General features: G+C 40.8%; 1 protein-coding gene across 2 annotated transcripts in view; it reads left to right on the top strand.

Moving 5' to 3' along the window:
• Positions 1–246: 246 nt before the first annotated feature.
• The window catches only part of chchd6b (coiled-coil-helix-coiled-coil-helix domain containing 6b), a 71,561-nt gene continuing 50,911 nt past the window's right edge, over positions 247–20,896 (top strand). Inside the window, exons 1-4 of one of the 2 annotated variants that reach the window (XM_034083354.2) lie at positions 247–481; positions 2,870–2,969; positions 3,116–3,170; positions 4,273–4,435. In XM_034083354.2, the coding sequence (XP_033939245.1) occupies positions 404–481; positions 2,870–2,969; positions 3,116–3,170; positions 4,273–4,435 (396 nt within the window). In that variant the 5' untranslated portion in view covers positions 247–403. The remainder of the gene's footprint in view (positions 482–2,869; positions 2,970–3,115; positions 3,171–4,272; positions 4,436–20,896) is intronic. The other variant, XM_034083355.2, reaches the window with a different exon arrangement.

The following is a 20,896-nucleotide window of genomic DNA, read 5'->3' as shown; positions in this document are numbered from 1 at the left end:
TAATTCAGTCTCCACTCTGTGGTTTCTTGTGGTAACTACACTGGAACATATGTTTATCCTTTTTCTTCATATTACTTCCTGTGATGATTTCCCCACATGATTGCATTATTCGGTGTTTCTATTATCTTGTGTTTGTCTATAAATCGTCACATTATTCCGACTACAATTAAACTACATTTCCCATCTATCCTTTACTCCAGATACGCAACCACAAGGAGTCTGAATTATTTTATCCAACCAATGAGCTGAGAGGATACTGTAGTGCCAGATTGACCTTTATTGGAGTTTTTAAACCATTGCTCGCTGTGGTGGCGATTCCTCTCCTTTATGTCTATCTGTCCTAACTACAGTTAAGGTTTTTATTTATTTTGTATATTCAAGTGGGAACAGACAGCTGGTGGAAATGGGAGGTAGCACGTCAAAGAAAGTGTCATTCGGGCTGGACGAAAACGAGAAGGTCATAGTTATTGAAGGAGTGAAGGTAGATATAACTTCAACTAATTTGTTTGCAATTCAGAGACAAAGTCTAAGTTATTCTATGAGGCATGACGACTGCAGCTAATACGGTTAGCTAGTGACAGTGTTCGTCCAAGGTGCACTGAAAGGCTGACAGCTCCCATGTCCTTAAATGAACTGGGTCATTCTACGTTATGTCCAGTAGCTGTTTCTCGCTGTCTAAAAGTTATTACGCTTAATATTATCCTTGCAACAGTTTGAGGAATTACGACGTATATCCTATAATACCATTGAAGTAGACGCAACGAACGCAGTTCAATTTTACCATTCTGGCTAAATGTCCAAAACGCAACGCTACCTTAATTTGGGCTAAAGCTATCTTTGCTATGTCAACACCACTCAGAAGGGTAAGCTAAGGGCACCAACTCAAGTACCTCTACTACATTACTGTAACGACATCAGCAGTAACCTTTAGTAAACGTTTCAAAACATGGACAGTTTCAGTTTCATAAAGACATAGTCTGTAACTGAGCTCCACATGTGAACTGTTAAATGATTCAGAAAGAGAATACATTACTATTGTCTGGATCCATGTAGGCAGATAGCTTCTCATTCTCTTACTATTCAGGAGGGACATCATACACTGAACAAAAATATAAATGCAACACTTTTGTTTTTGCTCCCATTTTTCATGAGATGAACTCAAAGATCTAAAACATTTTCTATATACACAAAATAACCATTTATCTCAAATATTGTTCACAAATCTGAAAAAATCTGAGATAGTGAGCACTTCTCCTTTGCCGAGATAATCCATCCCACCTCACAGGTGTGCCATATCAAGATGCTGATTAGACAGCATGATTATTGCACAGGTGTGCCTTAGGCTGGCCACAATAAAAGGCCACTCTGAAATGTTCAGTTTTATCACACAGCACAATGCCACAGATGTCGCAAGTTTTGAGGGAGCTTGCAATTGGCATGCTGACAGCAGGAATGTCCACCAGAGTTGTTGCCCATGAATTGAATGTTCATTTCTCTACCATAAGCCGTCTCCAAAGGCGTTTCAGAGAATTTGGCAGTACATCCAACCGGCCTCACAACTGTAGACCACGTGTAACCACACCAGCCCAGGACCTCCACATCCAGCATGTCACCCATTGAGCATGTTTGGGATGCTCTGGATCGACGTATACGACAGCGTGTTCCAGTTCCTGCCAATATCCAGCAACTTCGCACAGCCATTGAAGAGGAGTGGACCAACAACAGGTTGTGGCAACACAGGCCACAATCAACAACCTGATCAACTCTATGCGAAGGAGATGTGTTGCACTGCGTGAGGCAAATGGTGGTCACACCAAATACTGACTGGTTTTCAGACCCCCCCAATAAAGCAAAACTGCACGTTTCAGAGTGGCCTTTTATTGTGGCCAGCCTAAGGCACACCTGTGCAATAATCATGCTGTCTAATCAGCATCTTGATATGCCACACCTGTGAGGTGGGATGGATTATCTCGGCAAAGGAGAAGTGCTCACTGTCACAGATTTGTTCAGATTTGTGAACAATATTTGAGAGAAATGGTTATGTTGTGTATATATAGAAAATGTTTTAGATCTTAGAGTTCATCTCATGAAAAATGGGAGCAAAAACAAAAGTGTTGCATTTATATTTTTGTTCAGTGTAGCTCTAAGAAGTACCCAGATATTTTACTTAGTAAAAAGTAGCAATACTACATTGTAAAAACATACTCTATTACAAGTAAAACTCCTGCATTCAAAGTTGTCCTCAAGTAAAAGTACAATAGCATTGGCATCAAAATATACTTTAAGTACAAATGTTCTAGTATGGCTCATATCTGATTTAAGAATATACCTTTTTTGTATTATAAATGCATTACTGTCAATGTTTACTTGCATAGGTCGGGAATATGTAAATGACTACTTGCTATACTCCTGGGTAGCTTAACCTATAATAATACATAGTGATGTATTAGTTGATTTCAAATCTGTATGCTATGTGTTTGATATAAATTGATTCCTGTTTAAGATAGCAGTATTCATATGGTGGTTAACTGTATGCAGAACATATGAATAGATTTTTGTCATCATTTTAATGCAACAACACAGTAAATCATTTGTGTATTTCATTTGCCTTGAGTGCCGGTGATTACTGCTGTATAAATGCAGTAAGAATTATGTTTGGGAAATTATGAAGTAAAGTGAAAGTAGGATAATGAGGAAATATTTAAGTCCAGAACAAGTACCTACATTTTTTAAAGTTAATGATGGACTTTTTAACCTTCAAGACTTTAATCTGCTGCTTTCAAGATAAACAACTGTCCTGTATGAACACCAAGGGGCTGGTTAATGGTTTTTTATGTTCAGATTTCCTAATTCTTACATTCCTATCCAGCTTTCAGACGATGTGCTCCAGCGGATGAGGGACGCTGAGGGGTCTGAAAGCACCAAGCCACCCCCCTCTCCACCAGAACCCGGTCAGAAACAACCACCAAGTGAGTCCGGGTCAAAGACCTTGGCTTTCTTTCACAGAGCTCCCATTGGGAGGCCCACTGTGTCGACATGTTCTCATGCAGTGCATGGTGAGAAAAGCATTAGACCTTAACCCTTTGTATTGATATTCATCCCATTTGATTTTCAGGTCCAAAACCAACAGGACCCTCCCATACCGAAATACATGAAGAAATACGCAAAAAGTAGGTGCTCATAATGTCAAGATCACTGTTTGTTTTTGATTTTATCCAGCCATATTTGTTGAACGACCTCCTCTAACTCTGGATGTCCCTTATTATGGTAGTACATTAGTTGTGTCTTACTAGGAATTTGACGCCTCCTGAAGTATTGAAACCTGTGCAGCATATCAGATCTTATCATTTATTGATGTCAGGCCCTCTGTGTTGGCACATGCTACACATAGCCAGTGGAGGTGACAGATTTATAAAATAACTGACACTTGATGCTAATGAGCGATGCTTATGGAAGACATACACACCACGAGTGACCTGTCAACACTGCTCGTGCTGACTTACTGTGTGTGTGTGTGTATGTGTGTGTGTGTGTGTGTGTGTGTGTGTGTGTGTGTGTGTGTGTGTGTGTGTGTGTGTGTGTGTGTGTGTGTGTGTGTGTGTGTGTGTGTGTGTGTGTGTGTGTGTGTGTGTGTGTGTGTGTGTGTGTGTGTGTGTGTGTGTGTGTGTGTGTGTGTGTGTGGCATGCGTGGTGCTATGGTGCTGAAATGCTTGTACACTATCTTGAGTCTCTATAGATTTACATGTTATCAAGCCCAACAATTCTCACCCACTCACTGTAAAAATTGTTGGACGAATATTAATATACATTATATTATTAAACCTTTTTCCATATTTGTGTGCCTCTGTAATGTAATCATCCTATTGATGTAGGTTCATGTAGTCAACAGAACATTAGAAAGTTACAGAAATCGTCTTTTGAACAAAATACCACAGTAAACTTTGGTTATGTCATGATGTTACTGGATTGGATTGCAATATATGGAAGTTTGGAATGAAATCTAAAGCTTGTTCTCCTCATGAATTTGTATTTTCTTTTCACGATTACCTAAATGATATGTATATAAACTCACCGAACAACTGCTTTTTACTATGCATAGTCAGTCAAGAGGTTTTTGTTTCTCAGTTTTAGTATTGTTTTATAAACAAACAAAAACAATATCTGACCTTGCTGGGTAGCTGGTGCGTGAACAATAACTTAAATGTTTAGCAGACTTTTACTGGATAGATAAAGGTTAAGGCTTAAAACAGCTCTTATCTTCCCCTACATCAGCTTTGAGCGGCAGCAGGCCCAGGTGCAGGAGCAGCTGGCCTCCCTCGCCCAGAGGGAGAGAGAGAGAGAAGCAGCAGCCCCCACAGAGCTGGACCACCTGACCCCCGCCCTCCTCATTGAGAAAGGAAAGACCCATGAAGAGCAAGGAAAGGCCAAGACACTGGTGAGTGAGGCTTTCTGGGTCTATGCCAGGTTTCTTAGTTGTGCTTTAATTTAGTGGACCTGACATGTTTACTCTGATCAATAACTAATAATTAGTTTACACTTCACCAAACATCAGATCATCTTCGATACAGTACCTGTGACCGTGTAACTATGTACTTCAAACAAACGTTCCTTACACATGTATTCAATCAAATGAATCGAGACAACTATTTCATTGACTTTCATAATCTTTGTCATTGTATAAGTGTCCGATCTTAAGCTGAAGAAGACAAAGGCAACCGCAAACTGCATATTTGACTATTTTTAACAAAGAATTGCACACATAGCCAATACACTTTTAGCTTAAAAACTGCCAGCAATACATATTTAAAAAACCTTTCTGGTTGGGAAACCCTGGTGCATTTGTTTGGACATTAAACATTTGTGTTATAATGCACAATTTAGAAACTGAAGAAACATGTTACTACTTACATTTTAAAATAACTTAAATAACTGATTTACAATGTATTTCTTATATAGGTCAGCAGCACCCTCTACTGTTCAGTCTTTGAATAGCACCCTTTGACTGAGGCACTCGTGACTCGTTGAATTATTAGATTGCACATGTTGATAGTTCCTCGCCGGTTAGACTTTTCACACGGTATATTAATCCGTTCCAGGTTTTGTAAAATATCCAAACATTCATTTACGGTGCATCGCATTTTTTCAACTTTATATTCTGCATCACATTTTAATCCATTGATTGTGAGATGGAGTTGTTGCGTCTTTTCATATAATTGTGCGTCTAGCTGATGAAAACATAATGACATACTGTAAATGTGCAGGGAGATGGAGTTATCCTGAAATTACGTTATACCAGAAAATGATTTAAAGAAGAGAGCTTGACATTATTAGTCATAAGTGTTGACCAGAAAAGGGGATCTTTGCACCTGACACGCTCATGTTTGGAAATATTCTACGTTTTGTTTTAGAGAAAGTTAGCTGATTCGGGTTCTCTAAATAGGATTCTCTTCTCGCTGTTCTACTGTTAGTAACACTGTTGAGATGTTCGGTGTAACATTGTTGCACATTTCCATATTTTCCATCACCTCCGTAGCATAGTGTTTCCTCAGTCGGTTTTCACTTCCCCCGTGACATCATGTATTTATTTGAAATTGTCCAAGAGAAATAGGAAGAATGACACCACTCATATTCACTTTATTAAGATCACAGCTGTTGCAGGACCTTTATTTACCGCAACCTTTGATGACATAACCAACAGAACTGTGATGACATCAATGTACAACATCCTTTCTTTATCACAGCAGAACAAATCCCTGATGGTCCTGTTAGGTACAAGTATAATCCTCTATGTAAACAGGCTATATTAATAATAACAATATCCAAAGAAGGAGAAACATATACAACCACTGCTTTCTTCCTCTGTAGATGAATAAACACCTATCACAATCACAGAGTTGACATGCATTTATTAAATCTGGTTAACTCCATAAGTAGCCTGCTTCCTAAAACGCTATGTAAACCTGAAGCTATAAGGGCGTTTGTGGTGTATTCATTTAGATAAAGCACGTGTATTGATTGTTGTGTGCACAAGATTTCTGTGATAGATTTGCTTTGGAATTGTAATGTTTAATATGTGGTTGTTGACACATACTCTTGTCAAATTCAAATTGATAACAAGTCAACCAATAGTGCTGTGTGTGTGACAGGTGATTGAGTGCGAGTGTTTGTCAGAATCTGGTTTTTGATGTATATCGATGAGCAGTGATGTATTGGCGATCTGTAATTCCCTCCCTGGTGTTTTCCCCCTGCTTTGCTCTGATATTATTAAACATGGTGGATTCTCTCTCTCTCTCTCGCTCTCTCGCTCTCTCTCATTGATTTGCCCTGCCCGTGTGTTCTTGGCGAGCCAGCCAGCTGTAATGAATAGTGAATGAAGCCTCTGGCGGAGCTTACACTGATATGGGCTCCAAACATTTAATGATGTTGCATCGCAATGTGAAACTCAACACTCGTAACACAAAGACCTGTTTTCTAGTTTTTTCCTGACAATTCAATACCGCCTGTCAGTGTGTGTGTGCAAAAGTGGTTTAACACCTCAAAGGCTTTTTTATTTTTTTTTAAAGACAGCTTGGAGTTTCGCTGTGAACAGGTGTAAAGCATAATGTTATCTGTAGAAGGGGGAGGTTTTTGCAGCTTCCAGGTGTTGAAAGAGTTGCACAGTATGTGAAAAACATAGAGAGTAAATAACTGAGTGTTATCCTCCCCCTAAGGCAAATGCCTCTCCTTTCCCACCTTTTCCTCATTCTCACCTCTGACACTCACCGTTTCTGCTCAACTGTCTAAATCATTCATTGTTCCCAACTCCATTTCTCCCATGTCTGCAAAGGGAAAATACCACGGGACAAAAGAGACCCGAAACCGCATAATTCAGTTCCAAAAAGTGACTGTATTTTTGTTGCATTTATTTTGCGTAGATGTAAAGTACCTGTGAATCTGATTGAGATCAGCCACCATCAAACTCTCTGGGCTCAGCAGGTGGGCTTCCCTCTCTTCTTTGCATTTCCCATCGACCTTGCATCCACTAGCAACAACACAGCTGGATACCTTTAAGAAAAAGTCTCTCCGACCCCCCTCCCTTTCCCCATTCCACTTGAAAACACTTCCTTTTGAGTAGTTTGGGGTCTTGCTTCCCAGAGAAGACACACACACATATTCCCAGAGACATGCCTTCTCTCACACACACAGCTGTGACGCTATCACAACGCAAAATCACATGTACAGCGAGCACCCCCCGAGTCTATTTCCCCTCGTGCACTCCTTGCCCCCCAGCAGGCAGGCTGTGTGTTACTGTTGGGTTGAAGAGGGGGGGTGGGGGAGAGGAAGGTGTGAAAGTCAGAGCGCTACGCCCCCCCCACACACTGCCTCAGGCTGACTGTCACAAACACTCACATTAGCCAGACTCCTGTCTCAGCACCCTGTGCCACCACTGGGGATATTGTGTGTGTGTGTGTGTGTGTGTGTGTGTGTGTGTGTGTGTGTGTGTGTGTGTGTGTGTGTGTGTGTGTGTGTGTGTGTGTGTGTGTGTGTGTGTGTGTGTGTGTGTGTGTGTGTGTGTGTGTGTGGGTGTGTGTGTGTGTGTGTGTGTGTGTGTGTGTGTGTGTGTGTGTGTGTGTGTGTGTGTGTGTACCTGTGCATTAAACACAGGCTCTGCGTCGGGTTGCATCAGAGGAATGTGTGTTATATCCGCCTGCAAGGTTCACCTTCAGTTCACTCTATACTCTGTGAGCCTCCAGCATATTGTATTTTTAATCTTCTTTTGTACTGTGGTGTTTACGATATTGTTGGGGACTAAATTAAGTTTCCTTGTGTAGCATCTGATAATGATAATAATTCCTTCCATGGCATTACATGGCAGTTTTTCCTGTGCAGTATGAAAACAGACCTGTAGCTAGTTAAGCGCTTTGAGCACCAGGAAAAACGCTATATAAATAACATGTATTATTATTATAAGTTGAAGTCTTATACTTAAGGCCAATATGAACTGTTGCTCTCATGTCTGAAATGCTACTTTTTGATGTTCCACAGTGATGGGACAATGAGGACAGCTATTTTCATTGTCCTGCGAAACTCCTTCTTACCTGCTGCATTGTCTGTGTTTGTTACTAACCCCCACCAATGTGGACTCTGCTTTGAAATGGATGGATACATGGTTTGCTATCAGAGATGAAGTAGTGCCACTTAAATCAGGATCAGGTTCTGAACGATGACACTATTGCTAGTATTGCTGGAAATCCCTTCACCTTCACTCCAAAAGTGTACACAGCTGATTTCAAACACACACCAGGATGTGGTGCAATCTTTGTATTTCTAAACATTTCATTTTCTGTACCTTTTTGTTAATTTCTTGTACGAAGTTGCTAGTTTCAATCATTATTTTTAATGACATCTTGCTTTTCACCCCACGTGCAAAAGTGCTGTTAAAAATCACACTCAACTTGGCTTTTGGCGTGTCATCTTCCGTTGTTCAGAGACTACTTTTAGGCCTTAACAGTTGCACCTTGAGTGAAGATGCGTAAGAGAAGACAAGTTACATTTACACCTCCTCTCTTCACCTCTCCTTTCTTTCATTAGCACCTCATGTGTTTGTTTTTATCCCCCGACTATTCTCTCTGCCTCAGAGGTGTCATCGTGCTGCAAACAAAAAGCTATTAGTATGCACAGGCATTCATGGCTGAGCATCTCACACACTCGCACACACACAGATTGTAACACGCATCTGCTTTAAGCTGTTGAGTTTCAGAAGCTTCCTAGGTGGGTGAGAACAACACACCTTTCTTCCCGTTTAAGTTTGTCAGTTAATTTGCTTTTAGTCCGAAATATTAAAAGCTTTCTTTATTCTGCGGTCTCCATTTGAAAAGTGATGGATCAAAACATTAGAGGGTACATTTTTAATTCAGTCCAGTTTAGTATAAAGTCCCATGTCGGCAAAATTAGAATTAACAAGTTAATAAATCACGATTAAGATGAACTTTTATTAATCCCTCATGGGGAAATTATTTCTCTGCATTTGACCCATCCTAGTGTTAGGAGCAGTGTGCTGCCATTTTGAACGGCGCCCGGGGAGCAATGTGGGGAACGGTGCCTTGCTCAGGGACACCTCGGTAGCACTTGGTCTTTCGGGGACTTGAACTGGTGACCTTCCAGTTCCCAAGCCAAGTCCCTATCGACTTCGCCACCACCAAGCTGCCGATAGAGCCATAAGAAATTAATGCAACTGATTTCATCCGCGCGGTTTGGCTTCATGAAGCAGGCACGCAAACGGTTAGCCTACGTCATGACGCAAACAATGACGCAACGACGCATTACCAGTCGGACTCTGGGCGGTGTGAAAGAGCCAGAGCTAAACCGAAGAACTGGTTCTGAACCTGAAAAGCTTTAGCACGGAGATTGAACCGGAGTTGCGTCGGTGGTGTGAATGAGGTATGAGTCAAATTCCCCTTTATCCCCTTTAACTCTCTTCTGCTTCACTAAATCCAAGAGTTTATTAACCCCGGAGGCGATGTCTTCATCTCGCTGTGGGAAATATAGGTTAGGCTCCTCATGCGTCATACCGCCTTGATCCTTTCAACTTTTTTCTCAGTCTATACAAACCCAGGAGGAACAGTTCCTTTACTCCCGAAAACGTACAATAAAAGTTTAGCCAGTAGGAAGACACCACCATTCAGTCCACCGTGATTTCCCCATGATCAAAACTGACCGAATGCAAAGGAGGAACAACTTCATATCAGGTTTGCTTGGATTGATTGATAGATGTTTCCATCCTCTAACAACTGTATAGGGTATCATTATATAAGAGATGTATACGTTTGAGCTTAAATGTGTGATAAGAGGCGATGTGCGAATATGACAAATTAATCATACAGCTTAATACATTTTCTTAATATATATTTGTATTAATAATTAATAATCAGTTATTGTTCTAAACATTTTTTGTATTCATCTTTTGTTTGTCATTCATTACATTCATTGTGTCTTCTGTTATAAACATTCTTAACACAATATTAAACAGTAATATCAACAGTAAACATATTTTTAAAGCATTTTTAAAGTGATTTCTGTCTTTATAATCTTGAACAGTAATATGAACAATTAACATATATTTTTAGCGTTTTTGAAAGCTACTTATGCCTTAATAATATTATTAGGGCTGTCAGTCGATTAATCGCATGATTGTCCACAGTTAATCGCGATTAATTGCAAATTAATCGCACATACCAGAGGAATATTTTTCAAGTTTGTAATACTCTTATCAACATATGAGTGGACAAGTATGCTTTATGCAAATGTTTATTATCATTTGAACAATGACCAATATACTCATGAATATTAAACACAACAACCTCTGAACATTACAAATATTCACCTCAATTCAACCTGGAACCTCTCTCATACAATAATACAATACAAATGATGTGTGTGTGTGTGTGTGTGTGTGTGTGTGTGTGTGTGTGTGTGTGTGTGTGTGTGTGTGTGTGTGTGTGTGTGTGTGTGTGTGTGTGTGTGTGTGTGTGTGTGTGTGTGTGTGGTGTGTGTGTGTGTGTGTGTGTGTGTGTGTGTGTGAGAGAGTGATGCATCGTTGGAGCTATGTGCAACTCAAGGCATATGCTCGAACGGGAGCTGCCTGGACGCTGCAATCATGTTACGCTCACTATCCGTGCTGAGTGTGCTGACTGTTCGTACAATGTCCCACTGTCTGGCTTCCTGCATAAAGTCAAGTGCTCGGCGCAGTTGTTGGCGAAATGTCGCTCCTCTGTTTTCATTTAAACGGCTCCTTATATCCGTTAGCGCAGCTATCTAGCTAGCACCAGATGCTAACAACAACAATACACGTAAGGTCTCTCTCTCGCTCGCTCGGGCCACACAGACACACACCCTCCCGGTCCTCCCGATAGCCAGTCGGTGCCTGCCGGTGAGCGTGGAAGTGTGGTCTGCTGCAAGCGGACGGCAGGAGCGGGGCTGTCAGCATCAGCTTGTAGATGGTATTTTAAAATTGATGCGCTCTGAAACTACGGGGCGGCCGAGGACAAAAAATGCGTTAATCGCGTTATTAACGCGTTAACTTGACAGCCCTATATATTATATATAATATTCAACAGTAATATTAACAATAAACATATTTATATTCATATATATAAACAACAATATTTGCTACATCCTTGCTCTCATCCAGCTGCAGAGTGAAATATTCACTAGCTCTCACTTGCTCCAAAAGCTGAGCAGATACTCAGTTTCACTCTCAGTCGCGGCAGCTCAATTCTGATTGGCTTGAAGGGCGGTCGTGTGATTTAAAAACCAAAAAATTAAATATGAATAAATAAAAAATATTAAAAGATTGGCATCAAAGGACACATAGATTGATAGATATGCAGTTATTAATAACATCTAAAAAAGAAAAAAAATATGTAAATCTAAAAAAGAAAAAAATTCCCCTTTCCTCCAAACTTTGCGTGACCCCCCTGGTGCCCCCGGGGGGTCGGGGCTCCCACTTTGAAAAACACTGGTATAGGGAGTTACATAACACATCAGGTTGTCATATAAGTAAATATCACTGTCATGCTTAGCTTTCTTAGACCCCATTTACACGGGAACGCAAACGAAACGCAAACGTACCAAATTCGATATATCAAAAAAGTCTTCCGTTCACACGGAGAGCGCTCAATAAACGTGTCTGATGGACATCAGAAAATGGTTAAAACAACCAGCCCTAATCGCCAGCATGCATCTACTGCAGGTAATAACAGTTCAGATCATGGGGACATTACGTTACCCGCGGCCACTGTCGTGGACACTAACGCCCGACTCGCCCACGGAGGCGGAGCAGCCGCAGCCGCCTTTGTTGCCCCAAACACCGCCACCCCTCGGCAGCCCGCAAGTGCCAGGGGACCTCGGCAAAAAAAAAAAAAAAAAAAGTACCCAACTCGCCTGTACAGTGGGGTAAGGCGCTCATTTTGCAGCTCATGGTTTCAAAACAGAGATTGGCTGGAATATTCATGTGAAAAAAGATGCCATATTCTGCTATGCATGTAAACATTTCGGTTCAAGTAAGTCAGATGCCTTCACCACAACGGGCTACAACAACTGGCGCCATGCTCTTGTAGGCTACGTGATAGGGACTGGGAAGGCAGGATTCAAGCAAAGAGCACATAGATCTATAGATCTCTTAAAGTGCACCAGATTGATGCTTTTAAATTCAATATTTAAAAAAAAAAAATCTTCCCGGGGGAGCATGCCCCCAGACCCCCCTAGAGGAGGTGAGGACCCTCCTAGAGGAGGTGAGTACCCCCCTAGAGGGTGTTCGGTCCACTCCCCACTTATAAAAATAGCACTTTACCACTGCACCCTCTCTAATCTCAGATGCACCCTGAGTCATTTTGTTCTGGAACCGGGCCTGTCCATGTCCACTTGTTGCTGATGGTTGTGGTAGAGGAGCTGTAGATGTTGCACTAACATCTGTAGCATGGTCAGTAGCAGTAGCAGTAGCTACTGACAGTAGCAGTGACAGTAGCTACTGCCCATGCTGCAGCAGAGAGCAGCAGAGGTGGGGAGAGGCGGGGCTATGGCTTCATCGTTATCAGGAAATGATCGTATAGGACGTACACACAGAGCTGTTTGGCCCTCCAGAGCATTCCGTCCGCAGATCTATCCACCTTGGGACCCGTTATCGTTTTAGGGGTCCGTTTCTGCGGTTCCGTTACCGCCTCATGTGAACGAACGGGCTATACGAAAGAGAAAAGTATCGGATACAACCCGGTTCGTTCCGTGTAAACAGCACATTAGTAGGCATTACAAGAAGCATCATTTTATTTGTTCAAGTGTTTTAACTTTACCTGCTGTACCCCAGCGCATTCCCTTTTGCCACATCACATTTCAACACATTTTGCCTGTGATGGCACATTTAGAGTTATTGGTTGGTTTGTCTTTAACTTGGTGGAGGAAGGTTTGTGACTTTGTGATGAGGAAACCCAATGCTACCCCGTAAACAGTCACTAGATGGCATTGTTGAAGCATGTTTGGGTTTGCCAGTGGAATATAAAGCAGGATGGATGCTGCTCTGCACAGCAACATGTGCTCTTAGACAACATGTTCCCCTAACATTTATCTCTCCTCCTCTGTCTCTCCTCTTTCTATCTTTTTCTCGTATTTTTCCGTCACCCCCTCTCCTAGGTGCGTGTGTGTGTCTGTGTGAATGATGACTCACAGGAAGCATTTGACACTGTCCAAAAGAGAGATGATGAAAACCAGGGTGAAAAGCCCAACATTTATTAAAGTCAGACCTGAGATGACAAACACTCGGACCACAGCAGATGTTGCCACACATGTTAACAGTATTGCCTTTCTGCTGCTCAGGAATTCAGAGAAATTACTCTGACCAGGGTTAATATGTTGTGTTTGCACTGAATACGAATCCTTTTAGTTTTAGGATGTTCCTGCTAACTAGCAGGCCCCCTGCACTCTCGGTCTGAAAGACATTTGTAAATTATGACCAAATGAAATTCTCTCCAACAGATCTGTCCTGTTGTCCCTTATTTTTATTGATTTATTTAAACAACATGCATTTATGCAGTATGAAACATTATGTAGGATACTTCATCACACGTGAGATCAAGAATTGGAAGGCAAATAAAATGGTGGGAGCCGCCCTCTCTTCCCTCCTCAGTGAACTCGCCTGTGGTTACATCAATCTGTCAGCTCATATCACCTCAGCTGCTCTGAGTGTTTGCTCTCTAGCACCAGATGGACATGTTGGTTTAGCTGTATCCTACCAATCCCAAATTAATCTCTGGATGGATTTCTCTACCCCTTGATCCAGGGTGACAACATGTACCTAAAATAAAAACCTTGAAACAGTCGTTTTCGGCAGATGACAGTATCATCTTTGAGCAGATTACCAAGCAGTACTTATAAAACATTAGCAACACAATATCACTCTTTTATTTTCTATTCATCATCCAGTCGTTATTTGCAAGAATAACCAGAGACACTCAGGATGTTGAAAGTCTGCATTTTAATGAAAGCACCTGCATTTAAGTGAGCCATTCAACATGTCACACATTGACATTTATATTTTGGCTTTATCTACTAGTAGCTTCCTCTTTTCCTTTGAAACAGTACTGGAGAGTGATTTTCACCAATATATGGCAACAGTGACCAGCTAGCAAACACATGACAAAACAAAATGCCAGCGAGCTCAGAAAAAGAGAAACATGGACAAAAACCAGGCTATAGGAAACGAAAAACCCGGGAGAAGACACTTGGAGCATCATATATTATTACATTCAGACGTCTGACTACCACAGCCAGCCGGCCACATAGCTAACGCTGCTTGTTAGCCAAAGAGAGGGTGGGAGAGGGGAGGAGAGGGAGAAGAGAAAGGGTGTGAGAATCCATAGGAGAGGGAGAGAGGAGAAAGATGGATCAATGAAGATAAAAACAAAAGATTGAATTGAAAGACAAGTTGAGATACGGCAGTGCAGTCTACACCGTAACGATGGCTTTTGAGTCTGTAAGTGTGACAGAAGGTACACACACACACACACACACACACACACACACACACACACACACACCACCACACACACACACACACACACACACACACACACACACACTTAAACTATTTATCATAGAAATCGACAAAGTACAACAGCGATTCTCACACACACACATAGGGCTAAACCACTTGTTATCAGCGAGTGTAATCACAGACTTGACATCTTTTCTGCATGTTAAAGCAGCTAAGCCCTTTGTGCACGCTCTCACTACCTCACACACACACCTACAGTACTCTGTCGTCTGGGGCGACGGTAATTGCTGACGAGCAGAGTGTTCATGGGCTGAGGAGATTTTGATCGGTTTAGAGCGGTAAGAGAGGATGGGGGGGGCACCTAGCACAAAAGCTGTCGGTTCAAAGGACGAATGTGTAGGAGTGGGACACCTCTCCCATCAGAGAGTAGCCGTGATGTAATGAGACAGCTGGACAAGACTTATTATCCAGAGGAAAAATAATGTCTCCCACATGCTTGTTCTCATTTAGGGGAATAAGGATTTATGCTGGAACAATCATAGCATGGGTCAAAGGTTTTTGAATGTATAAGATGTATTGTTCTCTAAGCAGTTTAGTATTTGAAGTCCAGATAAGGGCAGAGGACAGTGGGCTGTCACGGATTGTGTGTCTGATTTAATGTTGCAGAATTGGATTTTCGCAGCAACTTTTTCAAAGTAAACATCCCACTTGTGTCTGTATAACAATCTGTTTTTCAAAATGATTGTAATATTGTATTGCTTCTTACATAATACGCGGAAGTAAGCAGTATGTCAAGATGTAAATCTGGTGAATTTGCCAGGGAAAGTAATATATTACTGAAGCAGTACGTTGACGAATGATCCCTGGATCTTTCTGGATATCTTTTCATTGGAAAGTTTATTTCTTGTTCCAATTTCAAAGAAAGATTTCAAGTAATCCAGTCAATAAAACAATCCAAGTGCAGCCAAGCAGAAGTGTACAGGTGGTGAGGATGAAGAACCGTTTGACATGTTCCTGTTGGTGGACTGAAATAGCTGCTAGACCATAGAAGAGCCTCGTCTGACCAGACTGTTCCTGTCTATAGGCAATATGAGTTTTCCAGGGCAGTGATTACTAACTAAGGTTTACAGACATACAAAGTGTACCTCTGTTGAAAGAACATGGAGCTAATGAGTGATTGAGGGACAGTTTGAAATTGAGGATGCAGAAAATGCCATATTAGGTATTGTTCTCCCTCTCTCTTTAAAATAAACACCCAATTTCAGGTCAATACAAGTATATCTAATCTAATCTGTAATCAAATATATTTTGGTCTGTCTCTGCCTCCTTCTCTCTCCATCACACTACTATCGTTGTTTTTCTTCTCTTATCTCCACTTATTCATGTGGTATCTCTGTTTCTCAATCCTCTTTATATTTGTCTTTTTGTCAGTCATTTTTTTTACCATCTGTCTGTGTGACAGTCTGTGGTGTGGAAGCAGGCTGATCATGACCAAGTTTTGATTCATTTACCCCCCACCCCCAACCACACATTTAATTAGCAAACAGAAAGACTTACCAAGTCATGCCTCTCTTATTCCCACTGTGCCGTGTGCATGCAGGTGTGCACATCATCAGGTGTGATGAGTCATGCCGACTGTAGGAGGCTGTGCATTCTGAGTTGTAACTGATGCAGAGACCTGCGAATGCCTTTGTTTGACTGTTAAAGGCCCGGACACACCGAGCCGATTTCGGCCGTCGATAGATGTCTGGCCGTCGATGAACGTCCTGTCGCCCTACTCAGATTGGTGTGTCCCGCACCGTCGTGTCTTTTCGGCCGTGCCGACACCTTCTGCCGCCGATTCGTCCATTACTCAGTATTTCTTCAGTTGTAGATCCTGCTACAGTAAATGTCTACAAAATCCTATTTACTGTGATGACACACTGGCAAACAATACCAAAGTCTTCAAAATGGCTGATTTCTTGAGTATTGGTGTAAGAACACACTGGGAATTATGACTCTGGCATATGACACCTGGATGAGGGTGACCGTGTATGGGTTTAAAGAGAAAACAGTGTGTACTGGAGTTTTGACGCAGGTTGTCATCTTAGGTGTGTGTAGCGCTCTATTTGGTATATTTGTGGACTACACAAGTATATTATGTGTATTGAAACTTGGAGACAAAAAGGAAAAATAACTCCCTTTTCACTCTTTGGTTTGATACAAATTTGGTTTAAATAAATTGAAGGCTCAGTATAAGCAACGACTTTGTGATTTCTAGTGGCTCAGGCAATAAGGAAACACTAAGGGGTTTCAGCTAAGCATCATCATTGCTGCACTTAGCTGTACCATTGGCTTTTATTACTGATACACATTATGAATATTCTTACTGTACCCCCCATAGTGATATGGTATAAAGAAAGCTGTCAGTGAATTAGCTCTTATGTTTCTCCTCTTTGTCTGTATTTCTGTCTTCCTCCCTCTCTCCCTAATTAAAAAGCCAAATCAGGAGTTTGGCTGTTCAAACCGTGGCTGCCACTGACATTCTCCTGCCTAATCCTCGTGTTCTCTCTCTCTCTCGCTCGCTCTCTGTCCTCTCTCTGTCCTCTCTCTCTCTCTCTCTCTCTCTCTCTCTCTCTGTCCTCTCTCTCTCTCTCTCTCTCTCTCTCTCTCTCTCTCTCTCTCTCTCTCTCTCTCTCTCTCTGTCCTCTCTCTCTCACCAAAATCGTTTCTCCCCAAACACATAGATGTATTCAACTGCATCATTTACATAATACAGTATTTACATAATTGATTTCCAAGGAACCATTTCTCATGTGAGGCGACCAAAAGGTCTCATCCTGTCATATTTCTCTCTCTCTCTCAAACACCACACACACACACACACACACACACACACACACACACACACACACACACACACACACACACACACACACACACACACACACACACACACGCTCTGTTGGCAGACCATTGAGGTTTCAAGTCTAAATCAAGCATAGATATTCAAATGCTTTGAAATCCATTGAGTCTGTGTGTTTAGAAGGGGCATAACTGTTGCTAGGGAATTATTTCTCCCTTTCAACTTTAAAATAGTTTTGAAGATACATTGAATGTAGGTTTTTTTTAGCTACCATTTCTTGTTATTAAACTTAGGCCCCGGCCACACGAGGACGATAACGGTCGTATCTGCTACAGTACACTATCAGATAGACGGTTCGGCCACACGAGGCCGACATGGAAACGCGGAAAACGATAACGATAACGGGTCCCAAGGTGGGTAGATCTGCAAACAAAACGCTCTGCGGGGGCAAACGGCTCCGTGTTTACGCCTATACGATCATTTCCTGATCCACTCGGGGAATGTCACAGAGCATCAATACTTTCTTCTTTCTACTGTGCATATATCACTTTTTTTTTGTTTTCTTTAAAATTTGATGTGTAAAATCACTGCAAAAAACTATTTATTTATGCTTTATTTTATAGCAACAAATACAGTATACAAGTACAAACTGAAAACAGCTATCCAATGCAAGTATAAGACTGTGTCTGCAGAAAACTGGAGACACTGAAGCAGGCACACACTCTCCTGTCACCTCCACCACATATTGGCTTTTTAAACGAGCAAAACAAAAGTCTGGAAATATAGCCAGTGACAGCTATTGCACAATAATCACACATCATGTCCTCATTATCAGTCCTAATATGAATGCAGGCCAAGTGCACAACAACATAACTTTGATAAATAAATAAATAATTGTGTTTACGTATCAAACTTGATATCCCAGCGTGGGGGATGCTACTGATTGTCGTGATTATTTTGGGAAATTGTGGAGCAATCAGTCTGATTGCTGTAAACATATAAAATGATGCTTTATGCTGCATGATGGATGCACTGCCACTGTTAAGATTACACACCTTGATGTTTGTGCCTCTTCCTCAGGGTAGTTACCATGATTAACCGTAAAAAAAACACAGCAGGTTTATTTCTATGAATAAGAGGGCATGTTGTGGGGGGGATATCAGGCTGATCCACATGTGGACCATTCAATGTTGATCTAGGATTTTAAGAAAAGGAAATTGCCCACTGGTATTCAGACAAAAAGTTTTATAAATCTGAATATGTTTGCAGTATGAGCATTTTCCAATGTGTACTTACAGCTTTTTAGTGTGACAGCAACAGTTTTCTTATACTTGCTTACTTATTTCCTAGACTATAAAGTGACGGAAATGGAGGGTCATTATTCTTATTGTTGACTAACGGTATATACGTTTTGTTGCTATGGTTACCTGCAGTTAAGTATATCAATGTTATATCCATCAGGGCTGCTCGATTATGGCAAAAATCATAATCACGATTATTTTGGTCAATAATTGTTTAATTATTATTTAAATTAATTTCGTATTAATTATTAAATACGAAATATCCATTTATTGAACTTTAAAACAAATTCAAATAATAATTTAAACAGTATCTTGTTGATTACCCTGAACGTATAATTCAACTGAAAAACCAATACAAAAATAAATATGATACATTTATATTTACATTTAAAGGTGGGGTAGGTAAGTTTGAGAAACCGGCTCGAGATACACTTTTTGTTGTATTCCATGGAATGCTCTTAACATCCCGATAGCAATGAATTTCTTGAATGAAGTACTTTGACAAAAAAATCCATAAAAAAAAGTCATCTGTGGAAGACGTAATACTGTAAAAAGCACGACCACTCATTTTTGCCGGCCCGGCTAAAATAACTGGATGGCCTACCTGCCTGTCAGCCTTCCATCTGTGCACAAACTTATCTCGTGCCCTCATTGGTCATGTGCGCGTTTGTGTGTGTTGGAGGAGGGGCTCTGTGAGGAAGTGGCAGATTTCTTCCGGATGTGTATTTTCAAATTCTAGCGCACTCGAGCTGGTTTCTCCAAAAATACCTACCCCACCTTTAAATAAATAATATCAAAAATAATAAATACCAATAAACAAGATCAACAAATATTTTGGAGCGCACTTCCACAAGCTACTAAACATATATTAATATGATAAATAAAAATAAATTAGATCAAATATGTTGCAGTGCACTGTCACAACCTAGCAAACGAAAATAAAAAATGTTTTCGATGATGTTGTTTCGTAATTGTGGCAGGCCAAAATCCTAATGCGATTAAAATACAATTCATTGCACAGCCCTAATATCCATATGTGCCTTCTATAAGCATCTAATCAGCGTCTCTTCTTTATTAGCTTGATTAATAATGCATTAATGCTACATTAATGCTACTAAAAATCTGCGGGAATAAATTAACCTTATCCTTATTACCGACCTACTGAATACCTGCCTGCTCGTGCTTTTGCCGCCGTCACATATTCAGTGTAGGGCCAGCCACCAAAGAGCAGTGAGGTTAAACAGATGGTATCGCTTGTATCTGTTACACAGATTACCCAACACACCATCACACACACGCACACACATGCATTTTGCAGCAACCGGTTTTGTGAGTTCACCTCATTTAACTGAATGGAGTTTTTATGAGGCATGGCAACATTAAAACCACCCACCGCTCTAATCTATCCCCTCCTGCTCTGTTTTTAATGCCGGACTGGGGAGCACTTGGACGAGTGAGCAAGGCTACACCCAGCGTCCCGTTTGTCTGTTTAACAAACTTGAACTATAATTGTTTGATTTGGTGATAAAACTATATTACAGATAATACTTTAGCATTAACTATCATACTTTGAAATGTTTTAGTAATCTTTTAAGTACGCAGTTGTAACAATTCTCATAAAAAAAACGTATAGTAAGCTGCTAGTTCTCAGTCCAGACCCAAGTTGTTAAAGAAGTTGTGAGTTTATCTGTTGTAAAGAACACAATAAACCATATCTGTATAGCAACGTTTCCTTTTTAAATATTCATGTGCAAGCACAAAACAAACTGTATTTTAATATAACTAATTTAAGAGGGTTTGCATGGAATTTTCATTGGTTTTATGGATTGTTATTAAAGCAATATATAAACTGGACTTTAATTTGATGTTATCCCTTATGCATAAGTACATCATGCGGCATGCGAGCACCAACTGTTGTGAGACTTATTGGCACTATATCCTTATACATGTTAATAACATTATTTTACACTGGTAACACGTTTAAGGCCTGTGTTGAAACACTGAGATACTTGCTTCAGTAATTTGACATTTACTTGCATCACAACTTCCTAATAACTTTTTTTTTTTTAAATAGCCCTTCAGCCTCAAATGTGCAACTTGTACAAAAAGGTATTGTGACCCTTTTTGACTGGCTGCATTCACATGACACACTGAAAATGATTGCCTAGCACTGCGCTCAAAGTTTAAATGATTTCAATGCAGCAACCAATCTGATGACAGACTTAT

The sequence above is a fragment of the Pseudochaenichthys georgianus genome, chromosome 5 (genome assembly GCF_902827115.2).
Source record: "Pseudochaenichthys georgianus chromosome 5, fPseGeo1.2, whole genome shotgun sequence".
Classification (NCBI taxonomy): domain Eukaryota; kingdom Metazoa; phylum Chordata; class Actinopteri; order Perciformes; family Channichthyidae; genus Pseudochaenichthys; species Pseudochaenichthys georgianus.
This window is presented reverse-complemented; position numbering and strand designations above follow the sequence as displayed.